General features: G+C 50.8%; 1 protein-coding gene across 1 annotated transcript in view; it reads left to right on the forward strand.

The window, feature by feature from the left end:
- coro7 (coronin 7) overlaps positions 1–19,647 on the forward strand; it is a gene marked incomplete at its 5' end in the record, with an annotated part of 96,201 nt that overhangs the window by 21,907 nt on the left and 54,647 nt on the right. Inside the window, 2 exon segments of the mRNA XM_084488223.1 lie at positions 5,906–5,983; positions 6,341–6,423. Coding sequence (XP_084344349.1) covers positions 5,906–5,983; positions 6,341–6,423 — 161 coding nt within the window.

Here is a 19,647-nt window from a genome sequence, read left to right on the forward strand (position 1 = left end):
TTTGTGTCATCTGCTACCTCGCTGTCCTTTCATCAGCCTGGGGTCTGCACCAGTTACAATCACGACAGTGGCTTCCAAGCCCACGAATCAGTGCTTAAATGGGCCATGAAGGCAGAGCGGGAAAAAGACAGGCCGCTAATGGCTGAAAAGGCGACTAATTAGCCATGGATGAAAAGGCAGAAAAAAAAGGACTCGAGTCTTAATGGTAAGACGAAAAAAAGAACATGGCAGCAGTTATCAATTTAGAGAGAGGACAAATGAAGGGATGAAAGGGAGCGTGACCATTAAAGATCAGTGAAATGTGGCTGAGCGAGAGAGAGAGAGAGCGAGAGAGAGAAGGATGAGAAGGAGGATGAGAAGGAGGCACAGCTTGAAGGGGTGAGTGGCTGCATCTGGGGCATGCTAGTGATGTGTCTGCCTGACTTTGCATGGGGGCTTGAGGGGAGCGAAGCCGGGGCCCGAGCCAGCAATCAGAGCCCTCGTAACCAACGTCAACAACCATACCGAAAGGCCCCGGTTCCACTCAGTCGGCCTTTGATTAATACGAGCAGGCTTACGTTTGGTTCTTCGGTTCACTGTGAGAGTCCCCCCGATATCTGGACGGAAAATCTGGGATGCTTTTTTTTTTTTTTTTTACTTAACCGATCTTAATCATGTTGGAATAAGTTGCTTGGCGATTCATCCAGCCTGTTCACCCACTCACAAAGCCATTACGTCCTGGCGAAAAATGAGCGTAGCTAAACGATTTCAGAGCTGGTTATAAGCTGGCCCCCACTGGTGCAAACACGGAAAGAGGGAAAAAAATGGAAAGAGTGATAAAGTAGTGAAAAGAATAAAGTTGGAAAAGAGATGGAGAGGGGGGGCGGGTGGAAGGGGGGAAGTTGAAATCATTGCCATATGTGCGCACACAGACACCTGATAGTCATCCCGGTGGGTGGATCAACATTCTATTTGAGTGACACAGATGTGCTCCCACTCTGCCGAAGCTCAAGTTAAACAGCCCTGGAAGAAAGGCAAATGGAGAGAGGTTATTTTCATTGCAGGAGGGCTTTAAACATATGGTCAAATACAGGAATCTATAATCATCCAGGTGACTGGCGCTATACTTTGCCTGCTTATTTATGTAGGTCTCCATGAAGTTTCTAATCTCTGCGTCGCCTGTACTCCATTGGATTTGATCTAGAGCTATCCATGCTAATTAGGTTGACGCTCACAGGATGGCTGAGGCCCTTTGAAATTGTACTACGATCCTTACCGTATAGCAAGGGCTCCAACACCCACAAACACAAATCATTTGAAACTCGCCCCAAGAGTTGACATTGTTTCCTGCGCGGTTCCTCTATGATTCCAACGCTGTGACGTAATTAATGAAGCAGGTGAGGCCTTCTACCCCCTCCACATTGACACCTCAACCCCTCTCTCCCTGAAAACAAATTGCTCTCCCCCCTGCTCTCTCCCTCCTCCTCCCCCTGTCCTTCTGCGTGAACCCCATCAGCTCTGCGCCGGAGCTTCGCCTTTGTTCTGTTGCTAAGATCAACAAACCACTTGTTCCCCCCCCCCGACCGCTGCCGTCTCTGGATGGATCTGCAGCGTGTCGGCCAGGTGGAGCCACAGGGGCCCCTTGGTGCACTGGATGAGAGCGGAGTTCATGGCTTCAGTGGAGAGATGCTATTTGGCAACACACCCGCACACACACGGACGGACAGACGGACGGACAGACGGACCCTGGCCCAGATGTCTGTTCTCCCTGGGTGCCCTGTGGTGATTCGCCACAGCCTGTACAAATCCCCCTCGTTCGGTCGACATCGTTTGGGGTTTGATCTGGAGCTTTTCACTGCTCCGTCCTCGGCCGCGTTGGGCTGTGATGGTATTGTCATTGCTAGGCCCGAAGCTGTGCCTGTGCTCTCGGAGGGCTCACGAGGACCGGAGTATGACATCATGTCGGTGAATGGGAGCCCATGTGGTCCGTGGGACACGTGGACGTCTAACTTCAGACGTCTGTCTGAAGTTTCAGACATCAGCCGGGTTTATGGGCCCGGGGGGGCTTAGGGGAACTGGCTGGCTGGCGCAGGCCTGACGTTGTCATGGCAAGAAGCTCAAAGCCTGCCTTTGCTAGCAGTTCTGGGTCAGTAGAAAGGTGACGTTTTTTGAACGTTTAAGACCTGAATGGACGTTTTTCTCTTTTTAACGTGAATGAATCCTACTGGAAGGCCAAAATAGTGTCCGTGGTGCACCTTAAAGAAGAAAGAGTTTTTCACTGCGATGCAGCGGTCGTGGAGTGCGCCCGACAGTATATGCATGCACTGCCATTGCAATGAAGTCACTGTTTATACGCAGACAAACCGTGACGCAAACACTGTGACGCCGTGCTTTTTGGTTCGAGCTGGCTTGTGAGGTTGAAGCACAGCGACTATGAATAAGGTTTAAGCTTGCTCACAATCACTTTAGTAGATTTTATACCAAACCTAGATTCTATAGTCTAATCAAAGCACAACTTTGGCTGCCCCTATCCTTATCCAGTATTTAATGGACCCTTATTGCAGGCACATAGCACAGAGTACAAGTTGGGTGCTCCTACCCCAATGGACCCCAGATCCTGCATTGTCTTCCCTCTAAAGACATCGGCCATCCAAGCTTTGGGGTCGGCTCAGCTCAGGAGCTACAGTGGGTAGACTTGTAACCAGAAGGTTGCTAGTTCGATCCCTGGTTCTTCCTAGCAGAGTGTCGAGGTGTCCCTGACCGAGACTTAACAACTTAATCCTAACTGCTGCCGATGAGCTGGCTGCCGCCTGGCATGGTTGCCTCTGCCGTCTGCTAAATGCCCTAAATGCACATTTAAAGGTAAGCAGTGTGGAGAGGTTGTGAAGTTATACTCCAGGCAAGCTTCTGGATTCCTCCTCTCTCCTCCCCCGCCTCCTGACTCCCCTCTCCTCCACTCTCTTCATTTGATCTATCTGTTTTCTGGGCCATTCATTCATGTGGGCCTGGAATGCTCCGGTACATCTGGCCTATTTGTCATCCGCCTCGTATCAAAGTGTGCACCGGTCCGGCTACCTGCAGGAGGCTCGCTGACAAACTCCAGGCCCGGGGAGCGACCGCACGCTGGGCCCAAGTGTTTACCTCTCCCAGGACTTATTGTCAACCCGCACTCTCTTTGCGTTGCTGGCGTTCCCATGGTAACCTCCTGTTGCCGGGTCGATAGAATGTTCCCTAATCCCCCCATGAGGTTTTATTATATACATTTATGCGCGTGTATATGCGTGGAGCCATGATAATATAACAAGAGACCCCCTGCTCCTTACATTAGCGGTGTTTCCATAGTGACCTCTTGATGATAATAATAATAATAAAGGGTGAATGATATCTCCCCCCATCTTCATATGTATTTCAACTTGGCACGGCCTGGTATGTCCCATTTTTTTTAAAACCTCACTACTGTGGTCTCCGCGTGCGCTCTGCTACAATTGAAGAACTGCTCCTCAGATGGGTGTCATGAATCCGGCAGTAAACCCCAGTGTGACCAGTAGACACTGCGTCCATACGCGCGGTGGTGATTTACACCCCCTGGCCCAGCCGTCTCTCTGGCTAGCGATGGCGTCGGTGGAGATTGGGGGGCCCTCAGCCCTACGTTTAGCAGCCCCTCTGCTCGTCAGCCGTGTGTGTGTGTGTGTGTGTGTGTGTGTGTGTGTGTGTGTGTGTGTGTGTGTGTGTGTGTGTGTGTGTGTGCCAATGGGGGGAGGGAGAGCTGCGGCTGAGGAACTGATGAAACTCAAAGGAAACGGCAGTATTTCTGGTCTTAAACCACATTCACCCTCTCCCCTCTTCCTCAACCCCAGCTGCATCGAGGAGTTATGTCGAGTCTTAAGTGTGTGTATGTAATCCACGTTGAATTGTTTGACACCGGCCCCCTCCAGAAAGAGATCATAACAAGTTGTGGGTATCGAGTGTACATTAGGGAGACGTTCTCCGCTCAGATACATCACGTCTCTTAGTCCGAACGTCTCCATAACGCAGCCCTCACACACTCACAGCGAGCAACGTTCACTTTGACACATGTCCTTCATTTACCATCAGAGTGCACCCATACTCTTAACGTTAGCCGTGTGGAAAATATTTCAGAAAGAGGAACGCGGCACGAGGCCTCCCCCCCCCCCTCCCCCATCCCACCATCAAACAAACCAGTCCCCAGAATCTGTGCTCCCCAAACCGCTGCGCTGAGTGCATGGACGTCAGAGGAAGGGAAGTGGGCTTCGAAAACGAGCCTTGATGGGGCCCACATGTGTTGCACCCGGAGCACATGTACTGAACCCTCCCCCCCCCCCCCCCCCGCCCCCCCCCGTCCCCCCCGCCACCCAACATTGAGATCTGATGCTCTGCTCCCATCCCCTTGTCTGACCAACCTATCGTCTCCCCTCCATGCTGCTGATTAGAAGCCCTCAAGGCAAGCGAGCTCTCTGCGCTCTATGTAAAGGCTCAGTTATGGTTCCACACCGACGCAACGCAACGACCACGCAGACGCTTCGACGCAGTCGCGTGAACCTCTTTTGGTTCTGCGTCGGGTTTTAGTGAGCGGACCAATCACAGCCCTTCATGCTGCGTCGCCTCGACGCAAGGTTATAATTTTTGGGAGGCGCGCGTCAGGCCCTTGCATTGGAACCATAACTGAGCCTTAAGGGCGCACGGTGGACACGACAGGCCCCCGGTTCGCTCCCGGTGCATCCAGCGCGACCTGGCGTGTTTTTAGAAGGCGCAACGAGGCCGCGGGGGTTCCCTGTCCTTTAGTTGTCCCGCTGTTTGTCACCCCGGTGGGTGTGATGTATCTCCGCGAGGAAGAGGTTGACGCGCTCTTTAGAAACACCAGAGAAACCCCCCCCCCCCAGCCGTGCTCATTCCACCCGGGAATCACCGCTGACTCACTGTGCTCTGTGGTCGGGTTGGGAGGGCTGTAAATAAACCTGTGAATGACGGCGAAGAAATGACTGCGGTCATTTTGCCGAGGGAGGGCCAGCGCGGGGCTCCTGTTGCAAGGTCGTTGACCCGGCTGGTCGAGCGCCGAGGCCGGGTGTAACTCTAGCGCCCGGCGCTCGGATAGCGGAGCTCGGCAAGGCCCAGACGCGGAGGTCTATAAGTAGCCGTGCCTTGACACATAGCTTGCTTTTAGCGAGACGCCCGTAACCGCGGTGTGTTGGATTTCCTGTCTGTAGCGGGGGATGATGGGGGGATTAAAATGTGGATTAGGGTGTACTGCAGAGTGTCTGGAGAGTTTGGAATGCCCTCAGTTAGTTCCTTTTCGGTTGGAACTGTTGACATTACATTGGTTCTTCAATTCAGATGCATTGCATTTGGGAAGTCATCTCTGCATCTCTGCTTACCCATTCCTCTTTTTCGCATATTATCGTATATTCCTTTCGAGCAGACTCTTTCTCTTGTTGCGGCAACAGTTGCTTGACTTGATTGAAGACCCCAATCGAATCAGTGCGGTGACTCTGCGGTGACACAGGGCCCCATGGACGGAAAAAAAGTAACACGCAAACACACAGACGATATGACACGGCCCCCCGGAAGTCTAAGCTGCGCTTGGGGGCATCAGTCACCGTGTCTGCTACGTCAACTCTGACAAGGGGTCCTTATCCAGGGACAAGTCCTGGTCTGTTCCTGGCCCTCACGAGACCTGTCAGGGGCACCTCGGGGAGACATCGGCTCTAATTCTCTCTTCCTCATCCCCATCTCCCTGCCTCTGGCTGTCTCTTGTCAGCTGTCTCTCCTCGACACCTAACGCGTCGACGGCGCAGGATTTAGCAGTGAGGAGCAGTGAGGTGACGTCGACGTTGCTCACGGGACACCGATGCCCTGTGTATGTGCACGTGATTCTAACTAGGTGACTCTGTTTTGATTTCCCTTGTAGAGCGTCAAGAATATGCACAGCAGCAAAGGCTCCCGCGCGCTCTGGGCCAGAGAGGACTACCTGCTGACCACGGACACGGTAGGGAGAGGACCCACACGCCTCTGCAGTGCGTGTTCAAATCTCCGTATGGAAGTCAGAGTGTTTACTGGTGCTTAACCACCTGTGTTTGTTTATCGCTCTGTACGCTCTGTGTATTTTTATTTGTGCGTTTATTTTATTTGTGTCACTTTGTGTCTGTGTACAATATGTATGTAGTATTTTGTGTGTGTGTGTGTGTGTGTGTGTGTGTGGTATTGACCCTGCGTGTGTGTTTTTGTGGATTTGCATGCGGTATTGACTGAGGGTGTGTGTTTATATGCATGTGGTATTGACCATGTGTGTGTTTATATGCATGCGGTATTGACCCTGTGTGTGTGTGTGTGTGTGTGTGCTTAGCACCGTGGTCGGGAGGTGAGGCTGTGGGACAGCAGGAAGCTGGGCTCCGCCCTGGGATCCGTGTCCATCAGCGACTCCAGCGGGTGAGTGGTTGCCGTGGCAACGTGTCCACCCCTGCGCACCCTGGTGCGGGCTCTCCGTCTTCCCCTGTCAGGACGCTGACAATAACCACTCTTGTGCGGAGATCCATACAATGTGCGAGACCACATGGTTGGTCTATGAATGCGTGTGTGTGTCTTTGGTAGTAAAACGAGGTGTGTGTGTGTGTGTGTGTGTGATGTATGTGTGTGTGTGTGTGTGTGTGTGTGTGTGATACATTGTGAGGGAGGCCTCCATCCTGTGCTGCTGGTCAGTAGGTTACAGAACGCAGACCTCCCAGAGTCCTGACACTGTCCCTCCACATTCCGGACATTTCCTGGGTCTCACTCAGACGGACGGACGCACGGACGGAGACACACACACACACACACACACACACACACACACACACACACACACACACACACACACACACACACACACACACACACACACACACACACACACACACACACACACACACACACACACACACACACACACACACACACACCGTTCTGTCTTCTCTACTTTGTTCTTGTTCAGCCTTTACGCTGCAAGTAGGAAATGTAGCAAAGAAAATGTATACAAAGACTGAAAAGCTAGGGAGCAGCACGCACGCATGCACGCACACACACACACACACACACACACACACAGTTCTATCTTGAAAGGCTAGGTAGCAGAACCCCCCCCCCCCACCACCACCACCACCACATCACACACACACCAGGCACACACACTGCCGGTCCTTTCAACTTCTGAACCCCCCAATCCCTCGCTCACTTCGTTTATTTTCCCGGAGGTGGGGGAGGGTACCCCGGGAGCGTTGACAGACCCCCCAGGGAGGGGGGGGGGGGGGGGGGGGGAAGGTGTATGCAGTCATTTTATTCCGAACCGGGTCCCATTCCACCGCCGCTGCTCCGAGCACCTCGACGATCAAACACATGTGCTGCTCTGCGTTACCCATCATGCATCTTGCGGGCGGAGTCCTTTCGAAACCGCGGGGGATGAAATACAGCAGGAAGAGAATCGCAACGTCTGTGTTTCTAAAGTGCCATTGAAGTCCCGTGGTGGGAGATGCGTCGCGTCGTCTCTGTTCGGAGACGGAAGCTGGGTGACAGCTGAGCTCAGTGCGATAGTGTGTTTGTGATTTGCCGAGTGACTCTATGTGGAGCCGTGGTGAGAGTTATCTTAAGGTGTGAAAAGTCCTCCTGCACACTGAAGGGTGCTAGATGAGGACGGCTCTTTCTCTGTTTACCATGGGAATAGTTTTCACCGTGGAATGCTGCTGTTTGCCTACCCTCCTTATTCGGATCGTGTGTTTGTGTTAGAGAGGCAGGCGTTTAGGAGTTGACACAGCAGGGATTCCAATAACCACCTCCACACTTTCCCAAACACTGTCCACTCTCTCTCTCTCTATCACTCTCTCCTTTTCTCTATCCATCTCTCTCTCCGTCTCGCTCCTCTCTTTCTTTCTTTCTCCATCTCTCTCTCTCTCTCTCTCTCTCTCTCTCTCTCTCTCTCTCTCTCTCTCTCTCTCTCTCTCTCTCTCTCTCTCTCTCTCTATGTCTTTGAAACTAGGCTCCATTTTCTCTTTACTTTTCCCTTTTGGCTGAGATGCTAAATATTTGATTTTCAAAACCAGTGTGCTTATTTGGTGCCCTCCAAATATTGAACTTATTTTTGATTGAAATGGAGCTGGTCTAATGCCATAGAATCTAATGCGTTCCTCTGCCGATCCACATCACGGTTCAAGTTGAACTTGGCAGAGGGAAGGCAGGTCAAAAACATATTCAGTAAACAGAATGATTATTTGGTTTGAGTGTCGTTGTGCGACCACAGCTTGTCTCTCGTCCAGTGGCTACACATTCCGGCTCCATGCTGACTGTCACTCAACATCTTTTGGTTTTGGATCATATACTGTATATCTTATTTTTACCATCAGCCTGAAAAGCTGTAGGATAAGATACAGTTTTAATCCCAGATAGGAGGTTTGGGATTTAATGTATGTTTTTGAGTTTTTTTTGTTGTTTCTCAGGACGTGAATGCAGCAGTGTAGTACATACATGTACTTTTTTTAAATAATAATAATAATAATAATTAATAATAATTAATAATAATTAATTTAATTATTTGATCAATGAGGCAATTAGAATCTAATTAATAGAGATTTATCACGATTTATTTTTCGAACATATGATGTAAATGTGTTCAACAATTTATTTCAATTCAAATATTTAAATTCACACCCTGGACTCGGGAAGACTCTGAAGTTTCTCCGCTATTTTCATCATCAAGTTATAATTTTCCAAGGGCATACTTATACTACTCTAGTACTCTTTGCATCCTCTGGTCCTTCGCCATACCCATTATACTCCTCTCCTCCACCCGCCCCTTTCCTCTCCATCCTCCGACGGTTCCTTTCCCAGACCAGGCCAAACCTCACGGCCCCGCGGCCTGGGCCCAGGCTGCGGGGCCCAGGCTGCGGGGCCCAGGCTGCGGGGCCCAGGCTGCGGGGCCCGGACCGCGCACCTGGCTCCGTCCCCTCCGTCTGAAAGCGATACGGTCAGCCTCCGAGACTCCGTCCAGATCTAGCCACGCTTCAGGAGTTAAATCAGGGGGAAAATGTAATAACTGTATTAAATCACATTGGTCTGCGTCCGGCCCGCTCGGTTTTATTGAGACGAACGACCGGCCGGCGCAGATGGTTCTCAGCGCCGGCCGATCACTGAAGTGGTCGCTCGCTCGGGGGAACCGTCTGCTGGCATCAGTTTCTCATCACGTGCCAAAGTCAAGTCGAGCTCCCCTCAGTTTGTTACTTATAGTCTATCTTTCTTTGTGTATTTCTCTTTCTTTCTTTCTTTCTTCCGTTCTTTCTTTATGCTGTCTTTTTTTTCTTGCCGTCTTTATGATTTCTTGCTTTCTTTAGAACAAAGCGAGGACTTTGTTTAAAGTTGTACCAAATACTGAGTCTTTTTTATTTATATTTATATGACATTTTATATATACCAAATATCTGTATTTATATTTATATAGATCTAGATATAGATAGATAGATATATTTATTTATGTTTATAGATAGATATTTGCAATGATCCATGTGTAATTTATGATTCTAGTCAGCCTCAATACTCTTATCAGCCCTGTGCTTTTATGAGGAGAATGTGCTGTGAATGCGGTCCTGCCACAGAGCGCAGCCCATGTCAGGCACCAAATCAGGCAGATAAACGCAGGCATTCAGCAATCATCTCAGCCAAATTAGTCCCATCTCTCCCCGCGCTAATGTCGAAGCTAAACAACAGCAGACACTCGAGTCAAACATCCGCAGCCAGACCATCGCTCCATGTCACTCGATGCCTGAGGTCCAGATAAAGATGGATTTGTTCTCCCGAGGATCTGGTTTTAATTAAAGACACAGGATAACGCGGTGTGTAATTGGAGCGCGGGCTGGCTTATATCAGGTTAGCGATGATGCTACGTCAGCGATACCGCCGACTGTTTTCTTTGGAGAACGCCGAGGAGAGAGAGAGCGCAGCTCCGGCAGGACAGGATGGTTCTGGTGGAATATATTTTGGACGGAGAGTAATGGAGGGAAAGTGTTTGTTTTTTCTGCTGGGGTTGAAATGGAGACCAGAGAAGCTGGGTAGCCCAGTGGGTGATGCGTCTGAGAGGGGCTGCTTTAACGGCGTGGACCGTAGGGGGCTGTTAGCGAAGGAACAGCCTCACGGGCAGCGGAGAACAACAACACCCTCTCACCGCTATTAGCGTCGTCTCACTCTGCCCTCTATAAACCCACATTATAATAATGACTTTAATGGGGCCTCCAGGCCGGGCCCAATCAGCCATCCTCACAACTGGCCTCCGATTGCAACCAGCCTGCCACGTTAATAGCGACGACGTCACAATGACCCGGTCTGATTCCACTACTCAATGCGCGCGCGCACATTCGCACACACACATGCACACACACACATTCGCACACAAACACACACACACACAGTCGCACACGCCAGCGAGACACACACACAGTTGCACAGACACACAGTTGCAGACGCCAGCGAGTCCCGATGATGCTTGCTCATGCATTGGCTGGTGGACGTGGCGCTGTGCTGACGGGACAATTCTCCGAGGGTCACTTGGTTGGGATTCGGCATGACAAAAGTAGAGCTTAGAGTTTCAGCACTTTAATTGGCCCAGTCACTAGCAATCATTCGTTCCTGTACTGCAGGACATGGGAAAAAAAAGGGCCTTTACACACACACACACACACACACACACACACACACACACACACACACACACACACACACACACACACACACACACACTCAGCCACACACACAGCCTCGCACGCAGCCACGCACACACACGCACACAGAGAGAGAGAGACACACACACACACACACACACACACACACACACACACACACACACACACACACACACACACACACACACACACACACACACACACACATTAAGACACTAGCTGTGGAGGGATCACTGTTCTCTATGACTCATCACCCCCACCAAGCCTCCTGATTGGAGAGGACAGACGTCCCTCCCCAGGGAGCCGACCCCCACTTTGTTCCCAAAGGGCCGAGGTTCCAGAGACCTGTGAGGGGACCTTTCTGCTGAAAGGCTGGGCTGTGGTGGGTGACTGGGTGAGGGGGAAGGGCCCCCCAGCAGTGGTAGTGGTTACGGGTGGAGGTGGAGGAGGTTGGTGGAATGTTCCAAGACGTGGGATCAATTAGGGGGTCGTGGACTAGATATTCAATCTAACACACTTACCAACACGCCCCTGTTCCTGAAACGCCTGGAAGGCATGCCTCCGAAGCGCGCATGCACACACAGAGCCATAAACACACACACACTCTCTCTTTCACTCTCAAACACACTCTCTCTCTGTCTCACACACACTACACACACATGTGTTTAACGCCTACCCCACTTCCATACAGTACTCCAAAGGCTGGTTCTCTGCACCTCTCTCTCTATCTCGCCCCGAGCGCTGCAGCTCTGCAGTGTAATGGATCCAAACACTTTCCTGATCAGGTAGATTGAGCACAGCTCCTCTATCCCATTAAAGAACCAGGCCTTGAACAACAGTCCCGCTCCGTGCTCCTTCTGCGCCCAGCCCCGGTGCCTATAAAATCAGTCCCAGATGAGGGATTTCCTGGAGGGGAGATTAAGTGCAGCTACATCTTGGTTAACTGAAGCAAGCCAAAAAATGCCACAGAAAAGGGCCCGGTCTGAACACTCGTTGGACCGCTGCCGCTTTTCCAACACTGGGACTTTATCAAAGGTGTGGCGCAGCATGGACGCCTGCAAATCAGCCCCAGAGAGATTAGGGATAAGCCCGCCTTTGGGTTTGATTCTGAAAAGTGTATTCATTTCATCTTAAGTGCTCACACTTGATGTGACCCAAACAAAAGTACTTGCTGATTGGGCTCAATAATTCACATGGGATTTAAACAAACAGCTACTATGTTTTAATGCTTTTTCCTTCACATTGTGAGTTAAAAATACTACAACTTCGACACGCCACAAACACGGAATCAAAGAATCGCAGATTTGTGATACTTAACGAAAATTGCTTTCTTTGTGTTGTTGTGCAGAAAGTTTGTTATTGTGGTCGTCACTGTCATGACCAATTGCAGAAATTCAAGTTGAAGGTCTGACGGGGTGAAGCCAAGGCCAAGGTCTGTAGGGTCAATCAGGTTCATACCTTCCCCCCAAGTCGGGGAAGTTTGTAGGAGCAGGGTCGGGTTGGAGCTGCACAGGCCCTGAATCTGCCCAGTGTCAGATGAATCGCGGTGACTGGAATCTGTTAGTGATTTAGGGTTTCAGTTTGTGATTGGTCTTAGGGGGAGTTGCAGCAGTGGCAGAGGTTAAAGCTAGGGTAGACCATTTATTTTAGAAGCATCTTTTAGTCATATTTGATTAAATTTTCTTTATATACAGACGGCAGAAATAAATCAAATAAAAAAATATATATAATAATAATAATCAGCTATTTGTGATTTTCGCAGGCATGTATTTATCCTGTCTAATTGTTTAATTTGACGCGAATGAAATGATTGGATGAGCCTACCTGTCTGTCTACCTAACATCTACCTAGCATGACCCAAGTCTTCCACATGGCTAGGTAGACTAATTGCTAAAGCAAGCAAGCTAGTCCTGTGTTTTGGGGGAGTGGCTTTGGCCCTCCAAAGCCTTTGGCCCTCCAAAGCCACTCCAAAGCCACTCCCCCAAAACACGGGATAAGCTTGCTTGCTTTAGAAATGAGGCCTGAAGGGAGGCATTTCTTCAGTTGGTTGCAAATCCTAGCTTACTCTGGCCCTCCAAATTGCCTACTCTGGCTTTAAGGGAGAATGGGCGAAGAACAGGGTGGAGAGACCAATACTTGAAATCCCCTAATTTTCTGTCAAGATGTTGTCTCAGTGCTGGATTTCATGAAGGTTTGATTAAAATGTATGTGCTGCTGACCTCAGCCACCCTGACTCCCTCCCTGCCGTCCTCCCTCCTTCCCGCCCTGCCTCCCCTTCTCGCTCCCTCGTCTCTTCGCGGGCCGCTGTCAAGAGATCCAGCTGCCGTTCTTCAATACCCAATTCAATACCTTTCTTTATACTCACCTGACCGCCTCCTCCCTCCCCCCCCCCCCCCCCCCCCCCTCCCATTCACTCCCAATCCTGACTTTCTTTCCGTCCTGCCCCACCCCCAAAGTCCCCCTTCCTCTCGGAGCGAGAAGAGAGATTTGGGGGAGAGGGAGGAAGGGGAGGAAGGGACCAGAGCTTTTGAAGGTGCTGCTGTCTGGGATTCCAATTAGGTGGTTTATTTTAGAGCAGGGTCTAATGGAGCTCTTTCAGCGCTGGTAAAAAACACACACATGGAGTTATGTGCCGTTGCTGGCAGGGAACATCTAATATAATTCACAGAGGGATTCGATTTCATCCCGCAGGTATTTTTTGCTGCACTCTGGGCTTCAGAAAGAAGCCCTTTGTGGGACTTTTGCTACACCAGGCTAAAATCAAAATAGAAAGATAATAAGAGGCAGGTCCCCTTCACCAGGTCACCCTCACCCTTTTTTCCAGGATGGTTTTCTATCATGGTTTATTTTATGATTTCATACGGCCGTTGGAGTCATCATGGGCCACCACATTGCCTCATGTCGCAGTTTAAAACGGTTTTAATGCCGTTAAGATAATTGCTCAAATGAGCCTTCGCTCCGAAGCCCTTTCTTCATTTTATCCCCGGGTCCCTCTGGTTTTTGGATCAAAAGCCGGTGTCAGACTTCACTTTCCATCTTTTATAACTCAGGGCAGCGGCAGCAGTTACACTTGCAGCTGCAGATGCTGCAAATTTTGTTTTTCTTGGCATCTGGAAGAAGAAGAATACCCACACTCCTCGGACCAGAACACATGGACCATCCGTTCCTCAGGGCCGATGTCCTGCCGACCAGCGTTCACAACGCCCCGGGCTCCGTCTCCCTGGCCCCAGTGTCTGCTGTGCTGGGTATACATGAACCAGTGGCAAGGCCTCTAATGGAGACGTGGGGGCAGCCTGGCTGGCAGGCGATGCGGGCCTCGATTGGAAACATATTCACAACACACCGTTGAGTAAATGCGGGGAGATGGCTAAACTGTGGGTTATTGGGTATCAATGTGTAAAGGGATACGAGTGGTGGAACAGCCAATGGCAGGTTCAAGGAGGGCTCCAAGGCTTCCAGAAGCTTGTGGCAAGGTCTTCCCGATGCTCACATTCACTCAGGAATGGGCGATGTTGTTCCTCGTGGGTCTTGGTACTCGGCTGGCAAACGGCTGGTTGATTACTCAGTTTTTTTTGTTTTTACCCGACCCCCCTCGGTCTCCGTCTCTGCTTCACAGCGAGTTTATGTATTTTGGTTTGCGTTTCATAATGGGGCAGCAACTATTTACTCATTTTAGCTCCCGTTTCTAAATCATTGCCTTGCTCTCTGGACGCTGTTCAAGGTTTTCAAACGTGCACCTTTTTTTATTTTTTCCTCTGCAGCGATGGAAAGAAACACGGAAGGTTTTTTTCGGCAAAGTGTGTTTCCCATTAGCGGACGGTTTTCTATGGCCCTGAAACCTCCACAGCCCCACCAGGCCCCCAGCTGTACCTTACCCCCCCCCCACGGCCCTGCTGGCTGGGGTCTCCTGCAGACCGACGACCACAGACCCACAGCGCCTAGCGACCAGGCCGCTCATATAAATGAGAGTAGAGCGAGACAGAGGTCGATAGAGCCGCGTAAATTACACGGGTTGCGATTCAATTACGAGCACATACACGCATATTCTGCGGCAGCTCCTAATCTCTACGGAAGACTGCTGAAATCAAGGCGGTTGACGGTTTAAAACCCACTGTCACCGACAGCTGCCAACACCGTCATACCAAAGCCCACACCATATCTTGTCCAGGGTTCCGCTTCGCTCTGTAAATTGTCCAGTCCACACATCTGGGCCAGTTGTGATTCTGGATTAACCAGATCTAAGTGGATTCGACCGGGGGGCAGACTTTTCCCCTCGTTTAACGGAGGCGGTGGGCTGGGGGGAGCCAGGTCGTCGGCTCGCTGCAGCCGTATATATTTTTTTTACGAGGTTGTGGGTAAGCAGGATGATAGAAAGCGGGGGTTTTTCAGTTCATCCTCCCCGACCGCCGCGCGGCTTTACCGGGAAACCCTTCAGGAAGACGGAGGAAATTGTTCATTAACAGGGAGCTGTGATTGGTTGCAGGCAGGTGGGCTGACGTCATCTCCCACATGGGCCCTATTTGTCTTCCCCCGTACCAGAGGAACCTGTCAGCGGCGCTGAGGCAGGAGTAATATGCTACGCTTAGTTTGACGGGAAAATTGCTGATGCGTGCCGCTGGTCACGGCCTGTGTGCCTTTGTGCGTGTGCGTGCGTGCGTGTGTGTGTGTGTGTGTGTGTGAAAAGTTTAATTGGCCTTTTAGGTGGGAATCTCAGTGTTGTGTTGTTACGCCAACCCTTCAGACATGCAGGTGTGTGTGTTTAATGTGTGTGTGTGTGTGTGTGCGGCGTACTTGGCAAGGGGTAAGCAAGGAAGGAACAATAACAACAGTGCTTGACCGCCTAAGCATGTCACCATGGAAATGTTATGACAACACACCTGCATTATTGGTCTCGCCTCCACTCCCATGACCATGTGACATGGCTTCAACCAGATTAAAAGCTTCATCAAAGTGTAATTGGCAGGGGGGAGGAGCAGAGAGGCTAAGGCGGGGTCCCCATTGTGTGGCAGGAAGTGCGTTTCCCCCATTGTGTGGGAACGGGCCGAGTGGGGAGCACGGCGGACCCTCACCTTGTATGGCTCTGGGTCTACGCTCCAGCTGCTCTTCAGGAAGTTCCTGGGGGGCCTTCCTGGGGGTCCTACCCTCTGTGGAGCCCTGCTAAGGTTATTTCAGCCGGGTCGATTAGTCAGCCAGCTATTATGTGGGGGGGGGGGCGGGGGGGTGGGGGGGGGGGTGCTTTGTGCCTGGTGGGGAGGGCGGCCTGTGTGGAGGGGGGGGGGACATGTTGAGAGTCTTGTGAAAACTGTTTGTTTAAGCTCTCTCGATGTGAAATGCCTCCTTTTTGGTTGCCGTGGAGATGAGGCAAGTGGATTGCCTCACTTCTGGTTGTTGATTCAGAGATGAATCATTCGGTTTTTTATTTTTGACTGACAGGACAAGATTGTTTATCTAGGCTGTTATGTTGTTAATTATTGCCCTTTTGTTGATGGGTTACACAAGTAAAAAAAAGGATTGACGCAAAAACATTTTACTTACAGTACCTTGTCATTCTTTCTGATGCCTGCACGCGGTCCTCAGAGTCTGATTGTACGTCGTGCTGAGCCTCCCATAAAAGCGTCTGCAAAACAACCAAAATAAAATAAGATCCAGCCACTCACTCTCCTCTCAGACCGACATGGAGCCGCGTGCACTCCCTCCCGGCGTTCCACTCCAGTGCAGACAATGTGGGAGTACTATTCTGCTGCGCTCTCCATCTTTGTCCAGGCGTGTGCGTGTGTGTGTGTGTGCGTGTGCACGTGTGTGTGTGTGTGTGGGGCCAATGGGGCACAGGTGTCCCCTCTCACAGCAGTCGGACCGTGAGCCGGTGAGGGTGCATTCCTGCAGGTCCTAGAGACACATTGGTGCATACCATCACCACCAAACGGCTCGCTCACTCTCTTTCACACACACACACACACACACACACACACACACACACACACACACACACACACACACACACACACACACACACACACACACACACACATACAATCTGAAACACACACACACACACACACACAGAAAGAGACACACACAGAAAAACACACACACACACACACACACGCACAGAAAGACACACACACACACACACACACACACACACACACACACACACAGAAAGAGACACACACAGAAAGACACACACACACACACACAGAAAGAGACACACACAGAAAGACACACACACACACACACACAGAAAGAGACACACACAGAAAGAGACACACATACAGAAAGACATAAACACACACCGCATAGGCCCAGACGGGCCCGATGAAGTCCCTTCTTCAGCACACGTGGACCATCTCCAAACAGCATTCATCACCGCTCAGGGGGGATGACAGGTGGAATGACACAGACCCATCCGTCCATGCATACAGTGTCTTCTCCTACTCATGCATTCATGAGCTTTCCCCGGGCTGTGTGACGCTATGCTATAGCCGTCCCCTCCAACCGACCGGTGCTCGTGTCTTTCTGCCCCCGCTTCTACTACTGTTGGTTAGTTCTCGTGTGTTAGTTTTTCATTCTCGTGTTTTTTCTTTAGTAATATTTCGTTATTTAGTTTAGATAGTGAGATCAAAATGCAAAATAACTCCTAGCTTTGGTTAAAGCCTTGATCATTTCTTTGCTATACGGGTTCATCACAGTATTTTCTTTCGGTCTTTATCTTTCTATCACCCTCCTTTTTTTTTTTTTGCACTCACTCCGCATCGCTGGAAAGGAAAATCAAGATAACGAACAGCCACTGAAATATGCGAGTGTTGCACGTCAGTCAAACAGCGGCGCGTCGGAGGGGGGGGTGAACTGTCGGGGCATATTTGGTCGCTGAGTGTTCAGGGAGGACTGGGTGTCGGCTCCACGAACGCCGGTGGACACACGTCCTTCACTGCTGCAGACGCTCCGTTCAGCCCGCTACATTAAGGCCTCCGTTGTTCCTCTGTTTGGGAGGGTTCTCTTCTGGACCGGAGCGAAGGTGGATGGAACAAGGTTTCTTTCTTCACGCAGAAACGTAAGACAAACATGTGTGACCCTGGGAGAAGACCGAAGACGAAGGAAAAAAAAAAAGCGAGAGAGAGAGGGCCCTATCCAAAGAAAATAGTCAAGGGGCCCGATTGTTCGTCAGGGGCCAAGTCGTGGTGCCGTTAGGGGGCCTTTCCCCGCTGACAGGCTGGTGATCATGGAGTCGTTAACACCAGGGTGGAAAACAAACTGCGTAAGGTAGAGGGAATGAGGGCACATTGAGGAGAACGTCTGCATGAGGCGCGATGTGAGGGAGTGCAGTTGCCACTGTGATTCATTAGCTCTCTAAAAAAGGGCCAACGTTTACGGCGTAAAAGGTTCAGTTCTGCAACAGTAAATCACAAGAAACTGTTGTTTTTAGGTCATGTACATTGTCATCCATGTACAGTGTACCGCAGAGGTCGGGCAAAGATAAGATAATAAAAACTTTAATTATGTCATGTTGAGGCTTTTTTTTAAAGGCGCGCGGTTGAAAGCAGTCGGTCTCGATTGCTTTTGTCATTATTCTTCTCTAATACACCCAGAACAGTGTGTTGCTCAGAAACATTGTTAAACGCATTGGCTGAGGCCTTGTGCCTTTTCAGTGCCAACAAGCCATCACTGAGTCGCTCTGGGCTTGTGTATATATAAGTGTGCGTCCAAACGAGAAAAATAAAACACAGTGGTGTAAACACTCGCAGGGTTGCCTGGGTGACCGCTGAATAGGAAAACGGCTACCGCTTCTTCCTGCTCACCTCTGCGTGTCCTGACTTCTCTCCGACCCCGGCAGTCCTTCCCACCCCCCCCAGTTGTCAAGATGTCTGAGGAACACTGGAGCCTAGCCTGATTCTGACAAGTGAGGAGTGAGAAGAGTGGAAAACGTGTGTGTGTGTGTGTGTGTGTGTGTGTGTGTGTGTGTGTGTGTGTGTGTGTGTGTGTGTGTGAGTGAGATTTTGCGGTGCGGGGGTCTTTGTAACCCAGCCAGGTATTGCACTCTCTGTGTCTGGAAATGTTAAACTTGCATATCACAGACACACACACACACACACACACACACACACGTAGACATTCAACCACACACACACAAACGCTTGCACAGGTGTTGTATCCGCACAAGCTGACTCTTCACACTTTGAACTCTGGCAGCGGCGTTTATCCCTGAGCTCAGGCATTTTCACGGATCAGAAAACTGGACCAAAATAAGTCGCACACACACACAGACCCACAAAAACCATCTCTTCTCTTTCCAACACAAAGAGGTTGTCCTTCTAAAATGCCTCCTGCTCTCTCTAGTGTTGCGGCTTCCAATTTTTCCCTCTTTTCGTTCTCCACTCGCCGAAACGCATTCTCTCTCTATTTTTCTCGTCTTCGGAGCGCCGGAGCAGAGACTCTGGAGCCTCTGGAGTCCTGCCGCCGGCCAACCGCACAGGGCAAAAATTGGAGGTTCTGTTAAAAGCACAAGGCTCTCCAATAACACACACGGAGCCACCGACAGACCCGCGCACCTCCCGGCCCTAGAAAACCACGCCGGCTGGCCCTCGGCCCAGCTAAATAGATAACCGCTGCAGGGTAAGGCCCACAGAGGCCGGGGGAGCGTGGATGGAGGGAGGGAGGGAGGGAGGGAGGGAGGGAGGGAGGAACGGGCGGGTGGGTGGGTGGGGGGGGGAGAGAGGGGAGGAACGAGGGGGAGAGCGGTGTGTTGGCTACTGGGACGGAGCTGGCAGCGGTTGCTCTGGGCCTGACCTTTAGTGGCTTTGTGTAAATTACATCCCTCATAAGGGGAAAATATGTGGCGGTCGGGACGGAGACCTTCCTCCCCTGTCCTCTCCCTTCTTCTTCCTCCTCTTCTTCTTCTTCTTCTGCCTGCTCGGCTGCTTTCCTCCTCTCTGCTTTTTTCCTTTCCTCTTTGCTTCTC

This window comes from Micromesistius poutassou, assembly GCF_964030765.1.
Source record: "Micromesistius poutassou genome assembly, chromosome: 1".
In the NCBI taxonomy this organism is placed as follows: domain Eukaryota; kingdom Metazoa; phylum Chordata; class Actinopteri; order Gadiformes; family Gadidae; genus Micromesistius; species Micromesistius poutassou.